Below are 17,194 nucleotides of genomic sequence, written 5' to 3'. Positions count from 1 at the left end.
CTCTTACCGGTGAAGACAGTCAAGACAAGCCTTTTTCAGCCTGTAGTGGAATTCGATGCATCTGTACCTGTGACAGGTGATAGGTGTTATCTGAAAAAAAAAAAAACTCTTGTGTGAAGAATTGCATTCATTGAATTTGCGATGCAGATTAAGGGTAGTGCGTGGATTTGGAAGGAGATGATAAAAAGGTTTTTGCTGATGTCAAATTATCTCCCTGATTTCTTCAGCTTGTTTGGTAAGTAGAAAGTTGAAAGATAAGACCAGCTGTAGGGTTCTCTGACCTTTACCTTGGCAGTGGTAGGTGTCCTTCCTGAATAATATGTGCTTGTGTGTCTCCAGCAAGCTCTCCCAAATTCTTCTTTGCTTCCTACAAATGTAGCCTCAAATGACTTAGAGCTTAGTCTCAGGACTGAGATGCTGTCTATTAGCATTTGAGAGTTAACTTCAATTTTAGTTAGGTAAGACACTTATTGTACTGACTTCAATTTAACACAGGATCTAATGAGTAAAGTATTTAAAGCAGTTACTTTAATGACAGATAGGCACTTCTTGTCTCATTCATTCATATTCCTCATTTCGTGTTCTTCATATTTCATTAAGAAAAAATTACCTATTGTGTCCTTATATGCAGGAGAACCTCCTGAAGTATATTGGCAAACTGTATTAAAAAGTTATTTTTCAAATGTGTTCTTATTTTTCATTTGCAAGGTTTTTTCCATACTATTATCTTAGCTTTACCTCTGTCCTTTTCCTCTCGCTCCACACTAACAAACTTCTGGTTTTGATCCCAGAAATACATGTCTGATATTGCCTCTGCCCACTGTTTCTTGAGTGCTTTCTTCTGTTTTGATGCTACCCTAGACATTAAGTGTAAAATAATTTCCCTAAGGGGCTGGTTTATGTGCTCAACAGCTTCTCTCTTTCTGTCTTCCCTGCTCCACTTCTTATATTACTGGTTTTCAAAAATATATTCCATTGTGTACTTGGTGAGCTCTCTAGTATGTGTTGTAGACAATTTCCCTTTAAGAAGAAATTGAAAAAAAAAAAAAAACCAAAACCAAAACCTCTTCCTTGCCCTTACTTTCAGACGCTAATCGTACGTCTTCCTTTTCTTAGGAGATATATAGAGGAAGAAATCTTCTCGCAGTCCTGTAAAAGGTGCTTATTACCACAGTCTGGAGCTCTTTTTTTCCCCTTTGCTTTACTTTAGCACAATGATCACATGGTTAGCGATGATCTCCTGCCTCTCTGTTGTCTGTGTAACACAGTTAGACAGTATTGAATGGACAGTATTACCATAGGATCATAGAATGTCCTGGTTTGAAAAGAACCACAATGATCATCCAGTTTCAACCCCCCTGCTATGTGGAACCACCAGACCAAGCTGCCCAGAGCCACATCCAGCCTGGCCTTCAATGCCTCCAGGGATGGGGGAACCCACAGGCTCCTTGGGCAACCTGTTCCAGTGTGTCACCACCATCTTTGTGAAAAACTTCCTCCTAATATCTAACCTAAACCTCCCCTGTCTCAGACCATTCCCCCTTGTCCTATCACTATCCACCCTCGTGAACAACCATTCCCCTTTCTGTTTATATGCTCCCTTCGAGTACTGGAAGGTTGCAATGAGGTCTCCCTGGAGCCTTCTCTTCTCCAAGCTAAACATTCCCAGTTCCCTCAACCTTTCCTCATAGGAGGGGTGCTCCAGCCCTCTGATCATCTTAGCGGCCCTCCTCTGGACCCGCTCCAAGAGCTCCATGTCCCTCCTGTACTGGGGGCCCCAGGCCTGGACGCAGTACTCCAGATGGGGCCTCCCCAGAGCCGAGTAGAGGGGGACAATCACCTTCCTCTCCCTGCTGGCCACCCCTTTCTTAATGCAGCCCAGAACACAGGTGGCCTTCTGGGCTACAGGCGCACACTGCTGGCTGATATCCACCTTCTCGTCCACCAGGACCCCCAAGTTCTTCTCCTCAGGGCTGCTCTCAAGGAGATCTTCCCCCAGTTTGTATAAATACCTGGGATTGCCCCAACCCAGGTGCAGCACCCTGCGCTTGGCCTTATTGAACCTCATTAGGTTTTCCTGGGCCCACTTCTCCAGCCTGTCCAGGTTTCTGTGAATGGCTTCCCTTCCTTCCAACATATCAACTGCACCGCTCAGCTTGGTGTCATCTGCAAACTTGCTGAGGGTGCACTCGATGCCATCGTCTATGTCATTGGTGAAGATGCTGGAGAGCACCGGTTCCAAGACCGACCCCTGAGGGACACCACTTGTCCCCAGCCTCCACCCTGACACAGAACCATTAATCACAACCCTTTGGCTGCATCCAGCCAGTCAATTCAAAATCCAACAGTCCGTCCTTCAAATCCACACCTCTCCAATTTAGAGAGAAGGATGTGGTGAGGGACCATGTCAAAGGCTTCGGTATTGCTAATTGTAGTTGTCTGTCATGGTCGTCATTCTATTTGCTGACTTTCCCGCGTTTGTGGTGGATTTGTCTTTGTACAATTCAGCAATCTCTGCTTGTCTTGTTTTGCAGGAGCAGTGAACCTTTATTATGCTTTTCACTTTCCTTGATAAAATAAGTTTGCTTGTTTATTTCAGCAAGGTGTCTTGAAAAGAGCAAGAGGATAAACATTCTTAAGCGTGTTGTATTTAATAGCCTTTTTTTTTAGTTTTGTAATTTGGTGTGACTGTATTTGTCTGTTGTATAGTGCTTAATATAGAACCCTTTTTCTCCCCCTGCTTTTCTTTTTGAAGGACCTAACCATATGCCTATGCAAGGACCTGGACCTAACCAACTCAATATGACAAACAGTTCCATGAACATGCCTTCAAGTAGCCATGGGTCGATGGGCGGCTATAATCACTCAGTGCCATCCTCACAGAGTATGCCAGTGCAGAATCAGATGACCATGAGCCAGGGACAGCCAATGGGAAACTATGGTCCCAGACCAAACATGAACATGCAACCAAACCAAGGTAAATGAGGTGCTTGTTTGCTTCTGCCAAAAAGGAAGCTTCTCACTCAGACTTTTCTTAACAGAACTTTTCTTGTAGATTTCCTTCCCTAAATGCACACGTTGCGTGTTTGTAGGGCTCTACGTCTCTATTCTCCAACGTGCAGATGAATGTTTATATTTGCAGACACTGTTTTCTGGTGTTTTGTGAGAAGATGGGATTAAATCTCCTTTCATAGCTGGTAAATTTGAACTACAGTTTAGCTTTTCCACACTTTACACTTCTAACTGTTATTATTGTTTGAGTTGATAAAAATATATCTGTGCTCTTGAGTCTCTTGGGTGAGTTGAAAAATTGAAGTCCTCGCATTTTTGTACCTAATTAATCTTTGTTCTTTCCTGCATGCTGTTTTAGCTCAGAATGTCTGTTAGTTGTAAGAAATAAAATTCAGTAGAGAGTAGAGGATTGTTCCTGGTTCTGTTTTCAGAAGATGTCCTTGTGTATATTATAAAATTCAAAGCTAATTTTGTATCTAGGATATTTACATAGCACGAACTGTTGACAATATGGTCCTTAGTGAAGTGCAAGGACATCACAGAATTAAAATATCGTATTAGAGTCACAGCAGATGAAATTATTAAATTGTGTATATACTGATTATTCGTATGAATGTCTTCTAGTTGGCAAAAAGGAGATATTTTCTGCTTAGCTGTTCATTTGTTTCTACATTGAATCTAGGCATACAGCCCTGTGGAAGGCATACTGTAGAAGCAAGACTTTTGCTTACAGCATGTTGGGTTTGGGTTTTGTGTGTTATTTTCCCTTTTTAATCTGTATGAACTTGCACAGACTAATTAGCATTAGTGTATGACTTGAGGTTTTTTGTCTGCTGATGCTGTAGAATATTTTTTCCTATTCTTAGGGCTCTCTTTCTAGTCACTTGGAGGAACAATATACTCCAGTGATGTAGGTTCTTATCACAATGTGGTCTGATTGGAGATGTAGGCTCCACTTTGTTACGTAGATGCCATTTGTTTCCGGGGTATACAGACAGAGCAATTTGATCTGTTTGATCATTACATCACTGAGAGGTTCAAAACAGAGCAAAGATGAAGATGATAAGAAACCAAAAATGAGTCAAGATAAACCAGCTATTTTTGCAGCTTTCTTACCAGTAGTGAAAGTGGGAAGTCTGATAAGTCTTCTGTTGGCCACATTCTCACTGGCATTTTTCTTAAATTTTAATAGTAAATCAAAAAGAGGGAGATACGTAGCAGAGGAAGTCATTACAAGTGTGAATATTTTTGACTCTCAGAACTCTTAAGTTACCCGTGTATTCTATGCAATACCCAGCGGAGTAATTTTGTAAGCATTGTAGGATGCTTTATAAAAGCCCTGCATATTCTGTTGAAATTTCTTCATTGCAGAGATTTAGCAATAAATATGCAGCTGTTTTTGTGAAGGAGCCATCAACTAAGTTGCTCCACAGAAAACAGCTTACCTTGTGTGACTATCTTACAGCTTAGGACTAGTGATTATTCCATCTCAAAACTGTGTTCTTTACTCTTCCTTGTAGTATTCCCCTGTTGTATTTTCAGTACTCAATCAAACTTGGAAGTCGCTCATTAGAAGTTAAGCAGAAAAATACTTAAAAGGTTTCTGTTCTGAACAAATAATAATACTGAAGTGGCTCAGGGGAATAAAGCAGCGTCTAACCAAATTATAGGTTCAAGAAGAAGAGCAAAATATCTTGTTAGAACATGAGCTGATAGTATTGCCTGCACGTGTCACAGGAAGTCTTTCTGTCTGTTTAGGCTCAGGTTTTTACATCTACTTTAAGGCTGTAATTTTTGTGGAAGCTCCACAAAAATGGAGAGCCATTTAGGACAGTGGGGTGAAAAACTTCATTCTTTAAAATATTAGTGTTGCACAAAAACATGAGTAAGTAGAGCATTTCTTGTGTAAACCAATGAAATGGTTTGTGTTGGAAGGGACCTTTAACAATCACCTTGTCCAGCCCCCTTGCTTTAGAGCGAGGCTTTGAAACTGCTTCATTAGTAATGGAGCGTAATTTAACAGGAAGTTTGTTTTGTTGTTTCAATGAAAATACTGTTCTAAATCAGTCAAATTTCATATATCAGTGAGAGAAAATGCCCTTGTGTCTGAAATTGTGCATGCTTGTAATGTACTGGTAGTTAAGTTTTTTGATACAGGAATATTCCCAGACAAGTTTACTTAACACCTTCTCTCTATCTTCTACTCTTAGTTGTTGTATTTGTTGTGAGATTTTGTGACAAATTAGTGGAAGCATTTTTGTATTTTCCTCCTATTATAGCTCCTAGACAGGAGGGAAAAGATGGCATGCAAGTCTGCTGTAAGTGGTGAGATAGCAATAGATGAAAGTAGGTGGCCAAGATCCAGTCTGGCTAAGCACAGGGACTCAGCCCAATGCAGTCACTGCAGGCTTCTGATTTAAGTGAATGAGCAGTTAGGAAATGCATTGGGATGTAATTAAAGCAAAAGGTACATTCTGCTCACAAAGAATCAAAAGTGCTTCTGGTAGGTTCTTGGTGATACCAAGTACAGTATTTGTAGGTAGGCCAACAGTCATGTGTACGTATGTATATGTCTGTCATAGCATATGCATGTCAATATGCAGAAAGAAGAGTTAAACTCATCCAACTGATGAAGGGTCTCTCTAGCCATGCCACACTCTTTCTAGGAGGTATCCCACGTACAAGAGCTGCTCTCCCTTCAGTGGCTGGCTCTTCTACGGGTCCACCTGTTCTCCTCACGTGGGGAGCACAGATGCAAACAGTGTGCTCCCTGGCCAGGCACACCCCTTCACCAGGTGCTCAATCACGAGTTCAAGCTGCAACCTAACAGTCCCCCGCAAGTTAGTAAGTGGATTGTGACTTCCTGATTTCTTGATTAGAACTGTGTGCTGCCATTCAGAAGCAGAAATGAAGCAAAATTTTCTGAATTTTGGTATTGCTGCTAGGAAGCGTTTGTGAACACATAATCACACTTTGCTTCTTTTCTGTTGAAAATAAGAGATTCTGCTAGTTCTGTCACTTAAAAACAGCACTAACTCAATACAGTGCTAAATACTCCAAAAGTTAAAGTCTCAGCATCTCAAATTGACTATTAAAAATTAGTAGATGTTTTTGACAGCAGTCTTTCCCTGTATGGATTCCTGGTCTGTTAAGGACTGAGTTGGATGGTGAGATTATAATAGCATCTGATTTCACAGGAGTGTTGTGAAAGTATTTTCATTATGAAGATTTAGGCATTTTAGTTATGAATACTATAAGAAAGCCCATGAGTAAATTAATAATTCTGTCTTCAGAGCAGTATTTGAATTGGCATGGCGTCTCGCGCTGAACAATTAGGAGGAAACAAAATACTGAATAGCTTTTCAGTGAATAATATCTACTGCTACTGAATGAGGCCAGGACTTGCAGAAAAAAAGCCTGCTATCATATAATAGAGGATGACGCTATAATACACGAAAAGGTTTGATCTAACTTTTGAGTGTTCTTAACATAATGTTTTTTGTGCAGCTTCTAGCAAAACATCTTACTCCTTGTACACATTTTGAGAAATATGCAGTTAGTAGGAAAAAACCAGAAAGTGCTAATTAAGGAATTTAATACGTAGTACAGAAGCCATTGTGGGATTTTTTTTTGGTCTACTCTATTGATGTACACTAGCTTTATAAAATGCTAGCCACAGAAATGTGTAAAATAAGAAGCAGTTTTCATGTAGGTGGTCAGTTTACAAAAGAAGACTTTAGGCATTCTGGAATTAAGAAGCAGAATATTTTAAGGGAAGATTGTGCAGATGACTCGATTAGACAGCTGCTGTAGCAGCCTGGGACGTATGCATGGAATATGGGCTACCTCTTCAGAAAGGACAGGAGGCAACAGGAGCTGATTGACTAGGGGAAAGCTTTCTTGTAGATGCATGTCTCCTTCTGTATGGGAAAGTACTTACGTTGAATGCAATTCTTTAACTCTTGGCAGTTTTTGACTTTTTGGAAGGGAGGTGTAAACTCAATTTTCTGGAACCCAAAACTAATATGGAAATTCCTCCTATTTATATTGAAAAGATCTTCCACAGCCGTAGATTCATAGCTCAAATGCTTTAAGAGTAAGGACCAACAACATAATAGTTCGACAATCTCAGAAGTGTTGTTTCTCAGATCATCTTGCTAGATCCCATTCCCATGCAAGAAGAGCTTAAAGCAAGTTCCAAACTCCCTCAGTTATTATTTAATGAGCATTATACATTGCTTGGGGTGAGGGAGCAAGACTGGTTTCCTTTTAACAGCTGAACCCTGTGTGAGAATGTTGTGTTGACTCAGTCACTTGCAGAAGACCAGTTGTGTAGTCTGATGCTGCAGTTCCTTTAATGACGGTTTCATTGATATGAATTTAGAAAAGTTCCATCAACTTTTAGAGCTCTTGGAATACAAGCAAACATGAACAGATCACAGAGACAGCTGACTAGGCTGGTGTGGAATCCTGTATTTCCTTTCACTGTCCATAGAGTGAGAAGAATAGAACAATGGGAACATTCAGTGTTATCTGAAATAGAAACATATTCAGGGGATGACAGATCAGGATAAAATCTTTTGTGACGCTGAGGATCTTTTATGAATTTCTTGCTGTCTGTTCATTTCCATGGAAGCAAAGTCTGTTCGTTTCAGTACCCGAACTGCTTTACAGTAGCTTTACAGGTGCCGTGAAGTAAGCAGGGCAGTCTCAAAGTTTTGGACATATAATGTATTCAGGAAAAAGAAGATTGCTTCTAAATTTTGAAGTGCTGGTGTGCTACAGCTGGCTTTGTAGCGCATCTAGCTGTGGATGACACTGCAGGTCTCCTGTCATGAAAAATAAAAGAAGACAAACAGATGTCACAGTTCTATCACATTTGTTCCTTAAGAGACATGAAAGGCAACAGTGGTAACTAATCGATTTTTTTTAATGGCATTTTTATCTTTCTTATTTTCCTTAAATGACACCTTAAAAAAACGTATCGGTTTAAGAAAAACCTTGTGGAGAAATCAAGTGTGAAGAAGTTTCCTCTGCCTTTAATTGCAGCCTAACAGTTGGACTAGCAAAAACTATGTATCCTGGAAGTCCCTTGAGAAACTAGACTTTGTCAAGAATCTTGAGATAAAAGAATGCTAAATTTACCCTTTGCTAGAGTTCCTGACCTAGCTTTTGCAAGAATTATCAACATGTATGTTTTAAAGCAAGTATTTACTGTAATATTTTTTTTTAATCCTAAAGGAAAACAATGACAACAGACAAAATGTTGCTGAGGGCTGCTGCATTGCTAGGTTTACGTTTTGTTTGTCCAGCAGTGGACTCCAAGGTGAGATTTAGCACCTGGCATGGTGTGTTTTGCTAATACTCTGGATGAGAGTATCCAGTAGCTTTATTGATGTCTGTGCACATAGTACATAGCCATTAGAAGAGACTCTTTTTTTTTTAGCAACAAAAAGGGTATAGTTTCGAAGACTAGAGAAACAACAGCTTGTTTTACTGTTCTATTGTAGCCAGCCTTTCCCTTAGCTGTTGGGTTGGAACAGCAGAGCCATTTGAGTGTGGTTCCTCATTGCTCTGCTTCTCTTCCAGACGTTTCAACTATGCTAGCTGTTACTGTTGTCCTCTTGTAGCATTTGCCACCAGTTGTCTGAGTTTCAGCAGAAGATGAGGCTAAGGAGACATTTTAACTGCTAAACTTTTGAGCAGCTCATTCATCCTCAGTGCATTTCCCAAATTTATTAAGTTTATCTAGGGCCCATCTATAGTTTGCTTTTCTCTCCATTTGCTTTGTGTGTCTGACAGCTAGGTTGTTGGATTCCTTAGGTAGTTTCTTGTCAGGAAATTGCCCCAAGATTAGCTGGATTTTTAAAAAGATCTGGAACCAACCTGTTTTTACTTAAATGATCATGCCTTTTCTTTCTTGTATATCAGTCCTTCTTATAAAACAGTGTCTGGAACAGGAACAGGCTTTTTATAGGTAGGTGCAGAAGACTATTTGAACTGAGCAGCATCTTAGAATCACAGAATCATGGCTTGGCCTGGGTTGAAAAGGACCATAATGGTCATCTAGTTTCATTCCCCTGCTGTGTGCAGGGTTGCAACCACTAGACCAGCGTGATAATGTAAACTATTTCTGATTAAATTTTTGAATTAAATTTTACAGGGAATAGTTCAGTTTCCACCTTTTGTCTGACTTCCTTTATACATTCACTCGCTCTGTAAGCATGATATGGATCTACATTTGGCATTTTTCAGATTAGCCACATTCTTCACAGACCCTACAATATTATTATTTCCTTGTATCTTTTTATTCAGGCTTTTTTTCCCAAGAAAGTTTCTGATGTATTAGCATTTAAAGGCTATCTCCTTAATTATACAGAAACGTTTGTAGTTTTTTGAATGTTTCCTGCCGAAGTTAGTTTCTTGGAAAGCCCATAGTCAGCCCCTGTGCCTGCATATTCACAGTGGCAGCTCTGTACAGTATTTTCTTGCACTCCTTTTGGGCTCTGTGCTAATAAGATATTTTGTTCCCCCGAAATTAATAGTCATGTTTAGATTGTGAACTGATGATCTTAGGTTTTTGACTTAAGCTTTGTGAAGGGGCTCTCTTGGTTGCAGTTGTGTCATATTGTCTTACAGTTGTGTCAACATTGTATGATGAATAAACATAGCTTCATTTTAGGCCTTTTCAAAAGAAAAAGCAAATTCAGAGTTCTGCCGCCCCTCAAAACTTCCACAGAAAATGGTTCTGGTGTGTGAGATGATGGAGACCATGGTTGTTCTCCTCGTTATCTTCGTAGTGAGAGGGAGTTGTGAACCAAACTGGAAGGAAGCCAGGCACTCAGTTATTAACACAACACACAGCCTGATACAGGGCAGTGAATTCTCATTGTGGCTCTACAAAGCGTTAATGAAGTTCTAATTTAAAAAGCAAACAGAAAACCTCTACATTGCACCATGGGGACCCAACACATTTTATCACATTGTATTGTGACTAATATTAATATTGTTAATTAACAAGCTTTCTTGAGATCTAGGAATGTTACGGCAAGAAGTTTTTATTTTTTTAAAGGCTGCCTCATCTTTCTCAGTACCTCTAAACAGAAAAGCAGTGAAATGGAATGATCTTAATTACCTCCTTGTTCAGAAGATCAAAATGAAACATATTGTTAAGTGAAAAATAATTATGGTATCAAAATATAAACCTTTCTTTAAACTTTAATATCAGAACATGGAAACTGTCACCCTGAAGAGTTGAAGCAGAACGAGATCATTTTAAGAGTGGCCAGTGTTTATCTTCAGAGGAAAATTAAGCTTAACGGAACTAAGGCCACTTCTCACTGAGAGACTCCACACAGGGGTTTAATGGCTCTAACAAACATACTTTGAATTCATACCATTAATTAATTTGGCTTAACTTTCTCTCGTAAGCCCACACAGAGAGGACCTAAGTGACTTTGTATTCTGTTCCATCTGTAAACCCATTGTTGGTACTGACTGTATCTAGCTAGTTCTGTAATGTTTCTGTCTTACATAGGACTTACTACTGCTCTAGCACCGTGTTAATAAAGGAAATAATAAAAAAGAAATGCAATAGCAGAAACTAGCATACAGTACAAGTAGATGACAGCTTTTTTCTCTTGGAGTGGAGACGCGGTGTGGTTGTTCTGGTCCAATATTTTGATTTGTTTCCTTTTTTTTTTTTCAGTGAGACTAATTACTTTCTCTTCTTTGTTGTGTAATTATCTTTACAAAATGTGCAATGTGCATTATTTTTTTCAGTTGGCATATTATGAAAATAGATTGTTTGAAAAATTTAGCTCCTTGTCACAACTCTTCTCATATTTTAATACTGAAATAACTCTTCTGAGGAAGGGAAGAGGCTATTCTTTATTAAAAGTTTTATCAGCATAACCTACATTCACATGAAATAGCTCAGTCATCATTTTCATTGCTATATTGTGTCAGTGGGTCACTCTTTAACTGTCTGTTTTCATTACTGGTTAACATGACTACAAGTTCAGCCTTGACCAGGTTTTCTTGGTTGATAAAACATGGGCAGTACTTGATCTCTCTTGTTCTCTTTCTGTGGCTCATGGAAATTTTCAGCAGCTTGGTACTGAAAGATTTTTATGCTAGGCTGTGTAGGACTATTGTGTGGTGGTCAGAGCATATCTTTCCTGTGGGTCTTTTTTTGCATAGTGCCTGTTGCATGATTGTCTGACTCAGTTATGCAAGTAGTTTGTCTTTACAGGCTAAATAAAATTGCTTATTTTGTGATAACAGCTTGGTGGTTTGTTAATGGACTATAACAACAACTAAACATGTATTAAAACTATGCCCCAAGGAGTTCATAATGTTGAATAATGTTTCTACAACTTGTCAAGGTTTCATCATCAGGTATTAATCTACTTTTTCTTTGCAGGTTCTTTTTTAAACAAACATAGAAAAATGAAGAACATTCCAGTTATTTGTGTATGAGTAAATTTGTGTCTGTAGTTCAAAGAAAAAGACGTCTAGAAAGCAGTCCTACATAATATGAGTTCTCTTTCATAACTTGGTCACTGAATTCCTTATGTACATTTGCGTAGGTATAGAAACAACCAATCTGCATCAAAGGACTGAAAGTAGAGACTCTTTTGATCTGCTTTTTAAGCTAGAGTTACGGAAGACGTATTTGTTACTTTTCTTTTATAGGTCCAATGATGCACCAGCAGCCTCCTTCCCAGCAATACAACATGCCACAAGCTGGTGGCCAGCATTACCAAGGACAGCAACCACCTATGGGAATGATGGGCCAAGTTAATCAAGGCAATCACATGATGGGTCAGAGACAGATTCCTCCATACAGACCGCCACAGCAAGGTAGGACTTCACTTCAGTGTTCTTACATCGATTTTAAATAACCATCTTTAAAATTATTTTAAATCACTTTCTTGCTTACACCAAATCTCAGTGAAATCATTGGGTGTTCCAGCTACAGACTTTTTCTGCAGACTCTCTTTTTTGTTTCTTGTAGCAACAAGTTACTTGTATCACAATTAAACTTGAATACAAGTGTTTCTTTTGTTTTGTGTTCTTTCTGACAGTATCTAAAAATGTGCATCTCATGCTGATGCAGATTCTGTTTCGATATTAAGATTAATATGATAGGTATAGAAAAAGAGTGAAATACCTGCTTGGTTCTGAATTTGCTTAGATACAAAAAGGAAACAGTGTTCTGCAGCCTTGCTTTTTCCTTTTGTTCCTTTTTTTTTCCTAGTTCTTTTAGAAAAAGAGTAACTTTATTTTTAACACTTGGTGCTGTTATACATATGTTCCTAAAATGATCTCAGAACTGAAGTTTGGTATATGTGTGCTCAATCTGATGCATCCAAACAACCGTATGCTTGTGCGTGTGTATAAAATATATAGAGATGTATTTTTTTTAAGTCAAAGAGATTACATATGTTATCTGAAATGCAACGATATGGGTGGGGAGTACATTTGAGAAATATTTCTCATATTAAAATCAGAAAATAGCAGGCTTTATAATAGAGAAAACAAGTTATTTACGTATTGACTGGTTGTGGTTTTTCAGGCCCACCACAGCAGTACTCAGGCCAGGAAGACTATTATGGGGACCAATACAGTCATGGTGGACAAGGTCCTCCAGAAGGCATGAACCAGCAATATTACCCTGATGGTAATCTCTCATAAATGTTGACTTTCCCATTTTCTATACCTGCCCAATATTAATGCAGATATGCCCAAAATTAGGGAATGGGGCAAGAGTAGTAATGGAATATCATACCTCACATTTACTAAAGCTTCCAAATTTAGAATTGTTTATACAGTTTAAGTTACTATGCGGAGTTAATTTTACAATTTAGAGTATGTAATTTGTAATACTCCCGTTTGAAACTATAACAACAGTTTTAGTATTTCAAAGTGAAAAATCTGTAATTGGTGTTTCTAAAAGGAGGACTCTTTAGTATGTCTAGTATAATTGAGATGAATGAAGTCATAATTTCATTATAAATAGAAGAGAGGGTGATATCCTTTTAATAAAGATTCTACTGAAATGGAAGAACTTGCTTAAGAAATGTGTTTTTCTGTAAATATTCTATTTTTTAACTTAGTGCTTAGTTTTCATGTCGCACAAATGTGTTGTTCTTGCTATTGGTATGGGCCTTCAGCATAATTTTCAAAAAGGAATGAAACGGTCCCTGCCCTGAGGGTCTTGTAATTGTGAATCCTCCTTAGAAGTCCCCCCCGCAGGGCTTTCAAGGCAAGACCATAACTTTGAATTGCATTAATCTGTCCTCCTACCTCGTGGAATTTAGAGTGCTAAAGGCTATTGCATGGTGTTATAAGTTAGAAAAGTTGCAATTGGCCTGTTTTTAGACTGAACAGAGACTGGGAGAACAAAAATGTTGAGTCATGAGTACTGTGAGAATTGTGTGTCCAACATAATGCTTTCTTAAGAAGTTCAAGGAATGTGGTAGAAGTTAATGTTTTTTTTTAAAAAAAAACAAACATACACAAAGCTAAGCAGTGTAATTGTCAGAGCTGTTACTCATTGCAAATAAAAGGACACAGGCTAGTTATCTGAGTTTTCATTTCTACTAAATTGATTTTAAGATACAAGAAGCCATGCTTATATAAATTTACATGTGTTATTTTTGGAGATGTGTGTAAAGTTCTTTCACAGTGTGCATAATTCATAATTATTAAGCTTTTGTTTTTGAACTTCTATGTTATAAACATGAACTTGAAATGATTACAGTATATTTACTATAGTGAAGGCAAGTGGACATTACCACTGACAGATCTGTTGCAGCACAGAGGAATTCACTGAGAAGTATTCCTTCTAAGGATTCATTCTTTATCACTACCTCTTTATCACACTTCTGTCGACCTAGAGATTGTATTCATAAGACTTGTGTTAATGACTGTGTATTTTATTAGGTTACAAGTATTGTACAGTTCCAGAACTAATTACAGAGATCACTTATTTTTATACTGTTTTCTCCTATGCTAGCTACCTGATATAATTTTATTCAGAATTTAAACAAAATTTCAGCTTCATTTCTTGACCAGAGTAGCAACGTGATATGGTTTTTTATCATCTGTAAGATGTACTTACTTTTAAAGCAGCAAACAGGTGGGGTGCTTACTGCATGTATTGGTTTCATAGTCGGAGATGCCTACTGTCTCTGAATAGAAAAGTTCATTTGTAATGATTCTGCCCAGCACTGGAGGAAAAGTTCACTAAGGCTTGTAGGAATTATGTTTATAGGGAAAAATGGACCTTAAGAATATTATTTTTCTGTCACTTCAGAGCAAAATTGAATGTAGACTGTAATTCATAACTTCATTGAGCTTTATTTGTTCTATTTCACACTGCTTTTAGCATATGCTTTCGAATCGGAGATCAGCAGAACAGGTGTTAGACAAAGTATGATAATTGCTTTCTTTGTTCATTCTAATTTAATTCAGGTTATTTACATGTGAAAGGCCTAAATGCTTTCTTTTTTTTTTTTTTTTTTTGAGTGAAAGATAAAGTACTTTTTTTTCCCCCAACAAGGATTATCAGAAGGTTAAGATCATCCTTTGCTGTGATGTTGCTAAAACTACTGCTTTAAGCTTTTTTTTTTCCTGTCACATGTTAATTCAATATGAAAGAAAATCATATTAATAAAACTTTGGCTAATACAATTGAAAAATATTTTTCATGTATATCCAGTTGAAATTTTTTTCATTTTTCTGAGAAATGAAGTATTCTTAGGGTTTTCACTCAGAGGCCATTAACGTTTCTTCCTGTCTCTTGTCGAATTGATGTAGGTCATAATGATTACGGTTATCAGCAACCGTCGTATCCTGAACAAGGCTACGATAGGCCTTATGAGGATTCCTCACAACATTACTACGAAGGAGGTATCTATATACCTTCACACACATACGCACATACATTCCCTTTCCTCCCCCACCCGCAACGGGAACAAAAATTCTTGCACAACACAACTTATACCCATGCAAAGCTCTTGTAGAATACTAGTTGCTGGCTGTCTTGAGAATTGCAGGGAACTCGAAGCATTCAGAATAATTTCTTGCAAACACCTAAAATATATAACCATAATTTGCCATTTCTAACAACAGTAAAATGACTAAAACACTTCAGAGATTTTTTTTTTTTAATCTCAATGGAAATTTTTGTTTATAAACATAAATTTGTTGGTTCAGTTCTAAATCTTTTTGTGTGTGTATATATTTTGTATAATTATAGTGCCGTTAGGAAACAGCTTGCTGATCTTGTGTAGCTAGTCTGTGCTCTTGTAGCTGTCCTTAATTTTGTCTTTTTTATTTTATTTAGTATAGTCATGATCTTATGACTGTGATGTTCCAGTAAATGCAATGCTCCTTTGGCAGAGATGCTGAAAATGCTGCAGTTCAACTTTGCAAAATTGGCTTTAACTGCAGTTTGTTTGGCCGAATTCCTTCTGTTTGGTTTGAGTTTTCTTTGTTTTCTTCAGTTTTTGAAATCAATATTGCATTTTCATTTTGTTCTTGTGTTGTTGGCTGTGCATCTTAAAAGGAAAAATACTTAATAAAGTAAGTACCTTCAGTTGTTTCTTCTTTCTCACAATCATCTTACAGGAAACTCACAATATGGTCAGCAGCAAGATGCATATCAAGGACCACCCCAACAACAGGGTTACCCACCACAACAGCAGCAATATCCAGGCCAACAAGGCTATCCTGGACAACAGCAGGGTTATGGTAAGAACCTGGCGGTGCAGGCGGTAATTGGAGATAACACTGAGAGATCTTCATATGTTATTCTGTCCTGGTTTTACTGGGTTGAAAGGCCGGGCTCGTGCAAGAGAGATGTACGCTCTAAGTTTCAATGGAGCAAAACAAGAAGGTGTAGAGAACAGCATCTGTTTGGAAGTAGATCTGTAGGCAAGCTTGGACAACGTGGTTGCACAGAAAGCTGAGCAATGTCTAGATACTATTTTCAAAAGTGTCTGTAATTTTGAAAAGCTCTGCTCTATTCTGTTTCCTTGGTGAACACAGTCTAGATGGCACGAAGTAGGCAAAGAGCCTCTTACACCACTCCATCTATGGACTTGGCATTTAGAACAAACAAAACCCCTATTTAAAATTCATCCAACATAAATGAATCATTCTATTGAGATTCTTGTACTGACAAGTAAAGAAATGAACAGCAGCATTACCTATGATGTTTTCTAAGGATTTGTCTTGTGAATGCTTGCGCTGATAGTGCAAACCGTGTAATATATGGCAAGAATGAGAAATCTGCCACAAGTTAAATGATGTATGCTTTGGATTCAAGGAGAACTTCCACACAGGAAACTTTAAGTAGTAGTAAGTAATTTTTGTGCAGTTTGTGAAAACTGTAAGTCAGCAGGTAGTATTAAAAATACTGCTCTTGTTTTTGCTTATTGTTGCATATTGTAAAGCTGTGCATATTTATCTTAAGAGATGCAACATCTAGGAAGGAATCTCTGAAATCTAATTACATGTATATTAACTTTAGCTTCATGGTTGGTTTATATGCTAAGATTTTGGCATTGTGGGAATGTGTGAAAGTCCATAGGTGACTTCTTTGCTATGTAGACAAAAGCCAGGTTTGCCCCAAATTCAGTTACACTGAGACAGTTTTAAGGAAGATCCACTGACATTTAGAAATTTTCCTCATTTTGGATGTATGGAAAAAAAAATATAGTTGTAAAATAATGTTTGTGTACTTACATTCTGCTAAGCTTAACATAGGGACAGAACGAAGATCAGAATGAAGGTCTATCTAGCTCTCTATTCTGATTAAGTAAAGAAATAAAATCTAATGTTCTGAAAATTTAGGTTAAGAAATAATAGAGCAGAGAGATGGACAAGTGTGTGGGAGCTACTTTTTTGTAAACACAGAAATCCTGCTTTTTTAATTTTTTTTTTAAGTAAAAATAGACATTGAAGCCCCAAATAACAGATTCCATTTCATTTTATAGAATTTATTACTGATTTGTTACTGAGTATTTAGAATTCAACCATAAAGTATTGCCATGAATAAATAAAAGCCAAGCTTCATTTGTCAGATGAACACAGCACTTTTTAGGATATAGTATCCTTGCTCGATTTAATATTTAATTGCTTTCTAATTTGCAAAAATAAATCAGCATCT

At 37.7% G+C, this 17,194-nt stretch overlaps 1 protein-coding gene across 7 annotated transcripts in view; it reads left to right on the top strand.

Moving 5' to 3' along the window:
* SS18 (SS18, nBAF chromatin remodeling complex subunit) overlaps positions 1-17,194 on the top strand; it is a 42,814-nt gene that overhangs the window by 20,456 nt on the left and 5,164 nt on the right. For 4 of the 7 annotated variants that reach the window (XM_015277944.4, NM_001278150.2, XM_046925191.1 and 1 more), the window contains 5 exons: positions 2,756-2,977; positions 11,710-11,877; positions 12,593-12,697; positions 14,839-14,931; positions 15,652-15,774. In XM_015277944.4, the coding sequence (XP_015133430.1) occupies positions 2,756-2,977; positions 11,710-11,877; positions 12,593-12,697; positions 14,839-14,931; positions 15,652-15,774 (711 nt within the window). The remainder of the gene's footprint in view (positions 1-2,755; positions 2,978-11,709; positions 11,878-12,592; positions 12,698-14,838; positions 14,932-15,651; positions 15,775-17,194) is intronic. The other 3 variants (XM_046925181.1, XM_015277943.4, NM_001079479.3) reach the window with 3 other exon arrangements.

Source organism: Gallus gallus, chromosome 2, assembly GCF_016699485.2.
Source record: "Gallus gallus isolate bGalGal1 chromosome 2, bGalGal1.mat.broiler.GRCg7b, whole genome shotgun sequence".
Taxonomy (NCBI): domain Eukaryota; kingdom Metazoa; phylum Chordata; class Aves; order Galliformes; family Phasianidae; genus Gallus; species Gallus gallus.
Note: the sequence above shows the minus strand (reverse complement) of the source record. Positions and strands in the feature narration are given on the sequence as shown.